This window comes from Poecilia mexicana, unplaced genomic scaffold (genome assembly GCF_051168715.1).
Source record: "Poecilia mexicana isolate PSO_F unplaced genomic scaffold, ASM5116871v1 scaffold_4, whole genome shotgun sequence".
NCBI classification, from domain to species: Eukaryota; Metazoa; Chordata; class Actinopteri; order Cyprinodontiformes; family Poeciliidae; genus Poecilia; species Poecilia mexicana.
Window position 1 is genome coordinate 6,835,736 of NW_028263373.1, and position 11,588 is coordinate 6,847,323.

The window sequence follows — 11,588 nt, forward strand, 5'->3', positions numbered from 1 at the left end:
AAAGAATAATTTACTACAACTGTTTGTAAACTTTTAACAAACCCTTTTAAAAAAAAAAGGAATTTTTTATTTTATTTAAATTCCTGAGAATTTGAACAGGAATAGTCTTTTTTTTATGTGCATGGCACATAAAAAAAATAAAAGACAGTTTTTCCAGATAAGATCTTCAAAAATATGAAAAATCCCAACTATTACAAAGTGTCAGATTTAACATCCTAAAATCCCAAAACATCATTTTGCAAATTTAGCATCATTCAAAAAGTCATGTGTTTTTGTCCTTTTCCCTTCACCTTTTCCTTTCCTCCCTCTCCCCTCCCTCTCTTCCTTTCACCTCTCCTCTCCTCCCTGTTTTCCAGTTTCCCTCCTTGTGTCCCTTCCAGATTGTATAAATATCTGAGAGCAGTTGGGAAGAGCTCAGTGTTGCAGAGCTGCTCATAGAAGAGAGAACAAGACAAGGGGAGAGGGCACAAGACGGCCTGATAAGAGAAAAACATCTGAGCTAAATCTGAAAATTGGCTTGGATAAAAAAATAATAATAATAAATTTGCACAGGAACAGAAAGTTGGATTGTGGGGAAACAAACAAACAAGCAAAAAAGGACTTAAGATATTAGTATAAATTGCTCAGGCCTGTCTGAAAGATGTTCTTCCTCTCCTTGCTGTGCGTATGTGGTCTCCTGCTGCGAGGTGATGCCCAGGACCGAGCCTCCCTGTGGAGGGGGAACGACCGGAGCGGCCGATGCCAGTACACCTTCACCGTGCCCAGCCCCGCGGAGGCCACCTGCCCACAGGCTGGAGGTCCGGAGCTGGACGGCCTGAAGGCCAGGCTCGGCGTGCTGGAGGCTCTGGTGGCCCAGCTTGGCGGGAGGGACGTTCAGCCGCGGGGAGGCCAGCAGGGGGCCGCTGCCAGACCGCAGCCCGAGCTCCAGGAGGCTCTCAACCGAGTGGTGTCGGAGAGGAACCTGCTGCAAGGGGAGAAAGAGAGGCTGCAGAGGGAGCTGGACACGCTGAAGCTCAGGATGGAAGAGATGAGGCGGGAGACGGAGAGGCTGAGGAGCAGACCCTGCCTGTCGCAGAGCCCAGTGGCAGCTGCCACCGCCACCCAGCAAGACTGGGGCAGAGGCAGACCGGCTGCTGGTAAGAGACAATACACACAAAACAAACCCCACCATCTGCTTAAATGTTGATCAAGAATATTAAAAAACTACGTCATAAAATTCATTTCTCACTTTAAAAATATTGCTTATTTTTCCACAATTTGTGATCCGCATTCATTTAATCAAACTTATAATGCCAAGTGTATTGTTTTTTGATACATGCATTTCTGATCACTTTTATTCATAATCACAAATGTGTATCTAGCTTGTTAATTCTACATCGCTAAATGTTGCACTTTTAATACGGATGTTTCTGAAACCCCTAAAAAGCAGGTAGCTTTCTCAAAAAAAAAAAAAAATCTGCTGTATCAGATCCTCAAGCTGTCTCATCCTCCAGGTTCTGCAGAGGACAGGTGTCACTTTTCTCTGTGCACAGCTAAAAAGAAACAGTTTGCACGGATTACAAAGTTTATTTCCAAGGAAAGAGAAGATGTTAACTTAAAAAATGGCTTTAGAGTGATACAGCAAAAACAAACAAAAAAAACAACATAATTATCATTGACAGCTTTACAGAAAAACTGGTCAAAATGTGTTATTTCTTTGTTTTACTTATCCATGTAAATTTCATCCATCATTGTACAACGTGCTATTTGGAGGATACTTAATTTATTCTGTTTATACCGAAAACCTTATCTAGATTTGAATATATTTTGATTGGAATTTGACATTTATCTCTATTGTCATCGTCACTACAGCTAATCGGTGTAGCAATATTAATAATTAAACATGTATTTTGTCCAAAGCATTTAAACAGCAAAGTTTATTATCTCTGACTAGTTGCATCAGGGCTTTTAAGGGTTAAAAACCAGAAATGGATGACCTCCATGTTTTCATGCCACATACATCTTTGTGTGTTTGTGTTTGCATGGTAATGTTTTGGTTTCCCCTTTATACAGCAGAGACCCCCGGGCTCAAGTTTCCCCCTTTGCCCCCTGCCCCCCACCCCCCTCCCAGCCATCCCGTCTTCCTGCCTTTACTTTTAGAAACGCTGGAGGGCGGCCACAGAGGATCAGCTTCATATTTAAGGGCAGACCCTGCTGTCTTTATGGCTGGTGTTTCCCCACTCAGCATGGCGGGAAATGCGCGCGAGCGGCCCTAAAAGGAGAGAGCACGAGGACGATGATGTGCCCCGGGGCAAATTCTTCCCCTGCCCCTCCACCTCCCCGTCCTCCTCCTTCTTTCTTATTCACCGCTCCTCCTTTACTTCCCAGCGAAGCGTCTCTCTGTTTACCCACCTGGAATTCTGCATCATTGGCTTTTAACATTGAGATTTCCTGGACCGATAAATCTTTTTTCCCGTCGTCCTACAAAACCAGCTCTACCCCGTCTGCTTCGGGATGCTTGTATACCTCCTACATCCGCTCAGCTATGGGTGTAGCTCCTCATGTTTTCACCCGCAGACTGAAATACACAGGGAGGGCCCCCTAAGGGTGACAGGCAGATGCCGGATAGATCAAGCTCAGAGCGAGGCTTGTGGGACCAGAGCAGACAGAGAGAGAGAACATAAATCAAGCCACTTTGGCTTGTAGGGAAGACAGGAGGATTTTTATCGCTCACAACTCCCACAGTATTTCTGTGACCTTTTTAAACAGTTAAAATATACGAGTTGATGGTCTCTGATTGTTATGTTTTGCTTTAAAAACAGGCTTTTAAATACAGTTGAGAGCGCAAGTGCTAACCCTACACTGCAAATGGTATTAATCTTCCTTATATGAGGCCTGGCCTGCTGTGCTCAGTCGAATTTACGAGACTGAGGCTCGCTGAGGTCCGACATATTTCAGATGGGTCACAGTGATTTCTGAAAGTGCTGCCAAGGCATAAGGCGGTCATGAATGTTGCTGCAGCAGCATCGATTCGCGACTTTCAAAAAATACAGTTTTGACTTGCAACATCTCAAAAAAGGTGGCAAGATAGAAGAGAGCGCACAGGACGAAAAAAGACACATTTCTGGAGGAGAACGGGATGAAGAGGGAACTTCAGCAATAGATTTAAATAACTTGTCGATACAGTCAGTGCCTTTCAAATCTGTTAAGACCCAAAGAAAATTTAAAAATTTTTCACAACCATAAATGTCTGGATTTGTTTTTTTTTAACAGTAGACCAACACAAAGTAAAGCACTACTGTGAATTGGAGGAAACATATAATCTGAAAAGTATGTAATACACCTGTATTAAGCCTCTTCACTCAGACACCCTGAAATAAAATTCTGTGAAACCAAATCAGTTATCGATGTACAATCCAACGGGAGATTCTTAGAGCTGAAGGGACAATGGATGGAGTTAAACGTAGGACATTCCTGGAAGCAAACATCTTGGATGACAACAAGACCTTTATCCAAATGATTTAGCTCAGAGCATTTTCATGTCAAAGAACGACCCAGTCAAAGTCCAAACTTAAATCTTACTGAGAGCCTGTGGAAAAGCTGGAAAATAGATGTTCACATCAGCTCTTTGCCTAATCTGACTGAGCTTGAGCTATTTTTGCAAGACTAAACAGGGTGATTTAGGCCTCTACATGTGCAGAGACACAAACTTACAGCTGACTTCTGAAACCAATCAGCTGTACTCCTTTTTAAAAGTGCCATCCGGATTTGAGCCTATAATCAAATGAATGCTAAACTTTTCAGACTTTCCCCCAAAAGTTACGAATACAACACTAAATTCCACTTCACGGCTACGGACTATTTTGGTTTGGTTTGTCACATAAAATCCCCAAACTATGAACGCTTCCCGAAGCTCAGTCGTAAAGCAAGGAAACGAGCGACCGAGACTTTGTGCGCCCGTTTAGTTTTTCCGACAGCACCTGTTGGTCATCATCTGCCCCATTTACGGACCTGCTGCTTCTGTTCATTAACGGGGGAAAAAATCAACATCAGCTTCCAGATGTTGACGCTTAATGCTCTCCGCGTCGTCAGGGTTCGCTGCCTGCCCGACACGGCGGAACATTTTTGCGCAACATGCGAGTGCGATAAGCATACGGAGAAAAACTCAAATCAAATCCCATGTGGACTCACGCACCAACAGCTTTCACCAAAACACATCCAGGCGTCTCACTTTCTCTTTTGTAATCAGCGCTGTGTTTAGACCATGAGGAGTCTCCGTACGGAGCCGTTTACAGTTTGTCAGATTCAGTTTGACAGGGTTTACGTTTCACTGTAATAGTTTTGGAAGGTAAACAAGCTAAAAAAAAGACAAAAAAAATGGTTCGAAGAAATCTAGAGAGCAAAAATATAACAAAGACATAGTGGTATCTGAAAGAGATACGGAGCTTTTTAGCGGTAATCACACCCACTTAACTATAATCGCGGTTTTTCCACAACCACACCCTGTGTTTTATTTTAGTGGATTCCACATCACAGACTAACACAAAGTAGTTTGTAATGGCGAACAACAATGATAAATAGCTTATATTTCGTTTCAAAGAAATAATGGGAAACTGTGCAACTAAGTGACTTTCCAGATTCCCCTAATTAGGCAAAAACAACTAAAAGTTGAGCACTAATTTACTATAAATATAATCTCAAACAGACCCAATTTATACACAAGATTATATAATCAAACTCATTCGACTGATTCAAATAGATTATACATGTTTCCACTTCAATCCCAGTTGTAATCCACAGCAGTAACGATCACATGTGAAAGGAGTTCTGCTTAGAGACCAGAATCAAACTCTTTGGCCTACGTGGCAGAAAACATGACCTTCATGGTGAAACACTGCAGTGGCAACATCATGCTGTGGGAGCGGCTTCCTTTGGATGGAGCCAAATCATAGGAAGGAAACTGGTCGTAGGCTAAAAAAACCGGCTCCAAACATACAGTCACAAATACAACTGAACGGTTTCGATAAATGTGTGTCCATGTGTTAGAATGACCTAGTCAAAGTACAGAGCCAGATCCAGGCTTGTTCAGTTCATCGGGTGGTTTGAAACACACTCCAAGGCACTCTGCACAGAGTGCACAACCTTAAGACCTGTGACACGGATCGGTGAGCTGCGGTGTGTCTGTGTATTTAGGCTCCAGTCAGATGTCCCACCTCATGACGAGGCCCAACAGGCAGGGCGACAGCAGCAACCTGAGAGGTGAGGCCGTTTTTTTCCGCAGAACATTCCCTTCCTGAGACCGCACTGTAGAAACACAAAATGTAGAGCAAGTATTTCTGGCCTAGTTTTTAGAGCAAGTATCTTAGTACACTTGAAGTGGGACAATATTTGACTTACAAGCAACGTCTCAGCAAGAAACAGGAGCTTGTTTTGAAGCAATCATTCCTCAATATTCATTAAAAAATACTAGTTCCACTGGCAGATTGTTTCCCTTATATCATGGGGAAAATGTTATAAGTGAAAACAAATCTTCCAGTTGAATAATAGCATTTTTTTTTTTATCAATATTGAAGAATTACTTACACAAAACTAGTTCCTATATGTTGCTGAAAATGTACTTGTAAGTTAGTTTTGTCTTATTGCAATCTGGACTAAAAATACTTGGCAACATTCTGTTTTTTTTTTTTTTGTTTGTTTGTTTTGTTTTGTTTTTTTCAGATGTTAATCGGTAACATTTTAATGAATGTTGTGATTATTTGTATGTAAATCAGTGTATCTCTTGTTGGTTTAGATTCAGCCTGGCCACATGGAGCCCAGGGCTTCCAGGAAATGAAGGCTGAGGTGACCGAGCTGCCCGCACCAGACGCCAACGTGGACAACACAGGTGAGGCCGTGTTGTCGACGGCTAGTTAGCTAGTTTCTTTAGCCTGAAACTAGCTAAACACACGGGATGTTCTCCACCAAGCGCACTAACCCAAATCCAGCTTTTTTTTTTTTTTTTTTTTGAGAGAGAGAGAGAGAGAGAGAGAGAGAGAGAGAGAGAGAGAGAATATCATACACAATAAGAAGCCAATGTGTCCATAAAAAGACATAAAAGAAGCTGAAATTTAAATACAAGCCCCGTTTCGTCCTCCTCCGTTGGTGCGACCGGGCAAACATGACACTCACCCCTCCTGCTGACAGCCTCAAAGCAAATACGACTATTAATACCGAGGCATTCGGGGTGAGAATACCGACGTCATGCCGAACCGTCGGTATGAGGCGCCCTCTGAGTTTCATGTTTGCCTCATAAATGAAGAGGGAAAGCACCTTTAACAAGGCTGTCGTTTAAAGTAGCTGTTAAACGTTTCCTCGGGTGGGCTCCCCAAACCACACCCTGCGTCTCCCCTGTAGGGGAACGCAAAGAGTCGGCGCGGCGCATCTTTCCATCTTACTTGAGACCAAAGCGCTCCGAGGCAACATAGTAATGGGTGTATTTATAAGACGTATTTGCCATCCAATCTTAAATCTGGGGCTACATCCGGAACCCGAGAGGAAGGTGGTATTTTAGGAAGAGATAAAAATAAAGCCAACCTTCTCGTTTTCTCTGAAACCCGGGATGAGTTGCGTCACGCAGCCTCTCCTCTGAAGGCGGTGACTCGGAGAAAAACTCCTCGACGCAAGTTTGTTTGAGGATGAAACACTCGTATTGGCTTAAAAAAAACACGCTGGTTCCCTTTTTGGTTCGATTCCGGAAGTGTAGATCAGTACTTAATTATTTTAGACTGGCTATTTTTATATTTATGGATGGAAATTGTGTACAGCATGTCTCTTAATTTTGTTTGTGAATGTAAATAAGCAGTTAGATTTAGAAAACCGCACCAACAAATATCTTCTCATGGGTCTTAGCCCTGCTGGGGGCTAAGCACCCCTAAAGGTCACATCCTAGTATCGCCCCTCATACTTGCCAACCTGTTGTTATAAAATAGTAAAAAGTTGTGTGTGCTAAAAATAAACTGGTTTTAAGACTACCTTTTACCTCAATTAAGCGCTGAAAACTACTGAATACTGAATTTATCTGTTGACAAAGATGCTTGGATTCGTTGCTGTTGCTGTACATCAACACACCTGTTACATCATTTGAACGCCACTTCTTGGAAAATCACAAATTTTGTTTTCACAGAAAATGTTGCCTACACTTTTCTTTTAAAGCAACAGCTGCGCTGCAAGATTGATCACTTTTTGTTGAACCTGTGACTACAGACTCATCTCAAATGCACTGATGCGTTTGAGATGAGACGGGTCACTCTCAGTCATTTCCACAATATTCAAGGCGCTTAAAGTTTTCCACATTTGGTCATCTTACAACAAACCTCTTAGTATTTTATTGAGATTCGATGTGAGAAAAACAACACACAGTGTATATGTGTTCGACAGACCCAGTCAAAGTCCAAACTGAAATCTAAAAATATGTGCCAAAACCACTTTCATCCAATCTATTAACTGTCACCTGACATTTTATACGGCTTCAATAGCAGCAAAATGTAATCCTGTAAAGTACTGACTGAGGGAGGCTGAACTCAAGTGCATGCCTAACTTTTCTTGTATTTATTTCTATTTATTTTTAAACATAATCTCCCCTCCACTTCACAGTTTTGCTCTACTTTGTATTGTTTTGTTTTGTTTTTTATAGGAATTTCCAAAAAAAACACTCTACAAGTTTTGTCACTTGACACAGAGTAGAAAAGTTCCAGGGGTAGAAATACTTTTGGAAGGCTTATTTATTATTTTTTTTTGTTTCCTTTATTTAACCAGGTAAACCCCAGGTAAACCTTTTCAAGAGGGAGCTGGGCAAGTCTCTCTGTAAACAATTTTATTTGTGAGCTGATTATGAAAGTAGGTCAACTATACAAATCGTCAGATGACACCAAAATATCTAGCTAATGTGGTTTACTAATAAAAAGGTGCTTAAAACTCTTAAAGCAATTCAACGTCAGAGTTCTGCCTCAAGTTGAAAAATATCTGCACCTTTTCCTTGAAAACAATTAATCCAAAACACTGCTTAATTCATTCCCACCATTTATGAATGAAAGTCCCTTGTAAGATACCAAAAATTTTAATAAAAAAGTTTCAAAACTACCTCCCTTTATTTTAGAAACCATGATTTGTGTTGCGGTACCTAAAGAGGTGCAGTTCACGATTTGCTACCAGTTTACTACGGCTTACAAAATATTATCAGAATGACTGTAGAGTTTCAGGGAATGAGTTGTATGACATTTCATTGATTGATCAGTATTAACATTTGCCTTCAAGGCAGTGTTTCAAGTAAGCCTGTCAAAGATGGAGTATAATCTACAGTGTTTTATTTGACATTTGCTTAAAGCAAAAAAGAGTGGAGAAGACATGGGGCAACGGTCAACTAGGATAGCCAGTTAAACCAACAGTCATCATTTTGGACTATGAGAGGAAACCAGAGAACCAGGAGAGAACCAACTAATGCACTTAGAGAACATGCAAACCCCATGAAGAGAGAAGAACCCAGGCAGGGATTCAAACCCAGGCAACCATTTTATTAAAAAAAAAATTAATAAAACGGTTTAAGTAGCAATGCATCTACATCGCAGGCCTGCCAGATTCGGGCCATCCAATGAACGTCAAAGTCTTGTAGAGTGAACATCTCAAAGCTTTGACACGATTTAAAACTTGTCTTTCATCACGGCTTCTGTTGACTTGTGACAACTACACTGAGCCTCTTCATCGTTCCCCTCTCTCCCATGTCTCGTCTCCCTTGCCCTGCAGGATGTGGGGAGCTGATTTCCGTGGGCGAGCCGGTCACCCACAGGAAGGCCGACAACATCGCAGGTAAATACGGTGTCTGGATGCAGGATCCTGAGGCTGTTTCCCCCTATGGGGCCAGCATGCTCTGGCGCATCGACACGATTGGCCCCGAGGTCAGGCAGCTTTACGGCTATGATGACATGGAGCAGCTCTCCAAAGGCTTCCCTTCCAAGGTACGTGTAGCAGGGCCTTGCAAAAGTATCCATGCTCCTACCACAAACTAGTGCACTACTAGAGCTGTGCACACTTATGAAGGGGAAGGGAAATTATACATGGTTTTCAGAACTACCTATAATTAAAATCTGAAAGTTGTGACATTTGTGTTGAGCTTCCAAACACAGATAACACAACATAAATCTAGCTTAGTAAAGAGCTTAGTAGTGCCAAGCTTTTTAGTACTGCTATGTAAAATGTGTAGTTTTCTTTTGTACATTTCTATCACGATGCAGGTCTTAAGTATCGTTCATAATGGTCTTAGAAAGGTCTTTAATAGCCTTAATTTTGAGTTGGTAAAACCGGCAAAGACCCTGCATGTGGCTCTGAACATTGCGCTGAGCTCACTACCACAGCACTGAGACATGTTGGTGGCAGCATCATGGTAAGCAGACGCTTTTCTACCAAAAACAGGAAAACTGGTTACAGTTGCTGTGGAAAATGAAGGCTACTAAAGGTTGCAATGTTTTCCAGCTGGGGCAGAGGCTCACCTCCCAACAAGGACAACAAGCCCTTAACATGACGTGTATAAAAATACATTCTTGACTCTTATGGCTTTCTTCTGCAAAACCTCTTGAAAACCATGGGTCTCCTTCCTTCCACTTCATAATTATGTCCTAATTTGTGACAATCAAGGTGCCTCAAATCCCTTGAGGTGCCTGGACAGGGCCTCAAAGTCTTGGATCAGTCCCAGTTATTGCCTCGTGTTTTGCTGTGACAGGTCCTGCTGCTGCCGGACCCACTGGAAAGCACCGGGGCCACGATGTACCGAGGGTCCCTGTACTACCAGAGACGGCTGAGTCGCACCCTGATCCGCTACGACCTGATCTCTGAGAGCGTGGCGGCCCGTCGTGAACTCCCCCACGCTGGCTTTCACGGCCAGTTCCCCTACTCCTGGGGCGGCTACACGGACATTGACCTGTCTGTGGACGAGAAGGGGCTGTGGGCCGTGTACTCCACCAGCAAGGCCCAAGGGGCCATAGTGATCTCGAAGCTGGACCCACACAGTCTGGAGGTGAAGAGGAGCTGGGAGACCAGCATCAGGAAGGCGTCCGTGGCCAACTCTTTCATGATCTGCGGGAAGCTTTACACCGTGGCCAGCTACGCAGCCCGTGACACCACCATCAACCACGTGTATGACACAGCAACCGGCCAGCTGAAGGCCGTGTCCATCCCCTTCAAGAACAAGTACGGCTACAACAGCATGATTGACTACAGCTTGGCCCAGAGGAAGCTGTTTGCCTGGGACAACTTCCACCTAGTGTCCTACGACCTCAGGCTGGGTCGTCAGCAGGCTAACTGAGGCCAACGCCAGTGACTCTTTGCTCACCTGTTCCTGCTTCAGAGACTCACAGTTTTAGACCATAACATGAGCAGCAGTAGCAGCAGTTACAAAAGATATGGAAAAAGCAAAAAGCTCACAATTAGTCAGTTTCCACCCAATATGTGTAAGAAATTATGAAAAAAAAAGCCTTGTTTAATTAGTCAGGATGATTTAAAATAGAATAAAATAGTGTTTTGTGACCTGATGCTGATTTCTGTTTAGTAACTCTAGAGGTGTTCTCAAGAAAACAAACAAACAAACAAAAAATCTGTTTTGCCATATTTTACAGCATCCTGACTTAATCCATTTTGTACATAATCTCTTCAAGTGAGTCGGACAAATTGTGACCCTTTTGTCTTTCCATAGAAAGCTAACGCCAGTTCACCTGTAGGAAAACTACCAACCTCCATAAACATTGGAGGCACGGTGCCGCAGGTCTGCTTTTCCTTTATTCCCGTTCCTTTTTTTTTTTTTTTTTTTGCCGTGGCATGGTCCACAATGTTGTTTTCAGAGGAATTATTTTTGTACCGCCTTTAATCCATGTATGTGATTTTTGTTGTTTTCTGTGTAAAGCTATATATTTGTGAATTAAATAAACCATGAATCAGTTTAACCAAAAACATGAGATGCATTTGATTCAGTAATGCTATGATGCCAGCTCCTGTGGTTTTACATGCCCTGCAGTGATTTATCAGCCAACATCCTTCTATAAATCTGCTCCAATACAGCATGTATTGAATTTTGCATGTTTTTGCACGGTGTAGTCAATATGTGTCCAAAATCCTCATAAAATAAAGTTTATTAACGACGGCCCTGTTTATTGTTTCACTTTGAGAAATGTATAGATGGATTAATCAAAGATAAGAAACAATTTCATCCAGCAGGTTTGAACAAGATGATGAATGACATACACCAAAGAAAAGGTAGAAGCAGCCTCGAACGGCCCTCGCAGCTCAGCGCCGCTCCGGCCTCTTGGTGACCACGGGAGCTCCGGCGACGCCGCCCGCCAGCCATTGCAGACACTCTCGCGCAGTTCCCGCTCCACCGATATGCCGATATGCAGGCGATATGCACCGATGCGTTCGGCAGCGCTATCTGACGATGGTGGAGATCGACTGATGCAGTGAGGAAATATAGCTGATGGAATAACCTCGGGGGCGCAGTGGAGTCAAATTACTTAATTTCTGTTAGACAAAATTAAATATTTGGGTTTATTCATCAGAACGTCAAGGTTCTCATTGCCGAGTGTGCCTTG

General features: G+C 42.8%; 1 protein-coding gene across 1 annotated transcript; it reads left to right on the forward strand.

Annotated features, from left to right (window-relative positions):
• Positions 1–372: 372 nt before the first annotated feature.
• myoc (myocilin) lies at positions 373–11,143 on the forward strand. Its single transcript, XM_014992309.2, has 5 exons — positions 373–1,136; positions 5,173–5,238; positions 5,771–5,863; positions 8,758–8,969; positions 9,731–11,143. The coding sequence occupies exons 1-5, from the start codon at positions 641–643 to the stop codon at positions 10,310–10,312; spliced, it is 1,449 nt and encodes a 482-aa protein (XP_014847795.1). The 5' UTR covers positions 373–640; the 3' UTR covers positions 10,313–11,143.
• Positions 11,144–11,588: the final 445 nt, after the last annotated feature.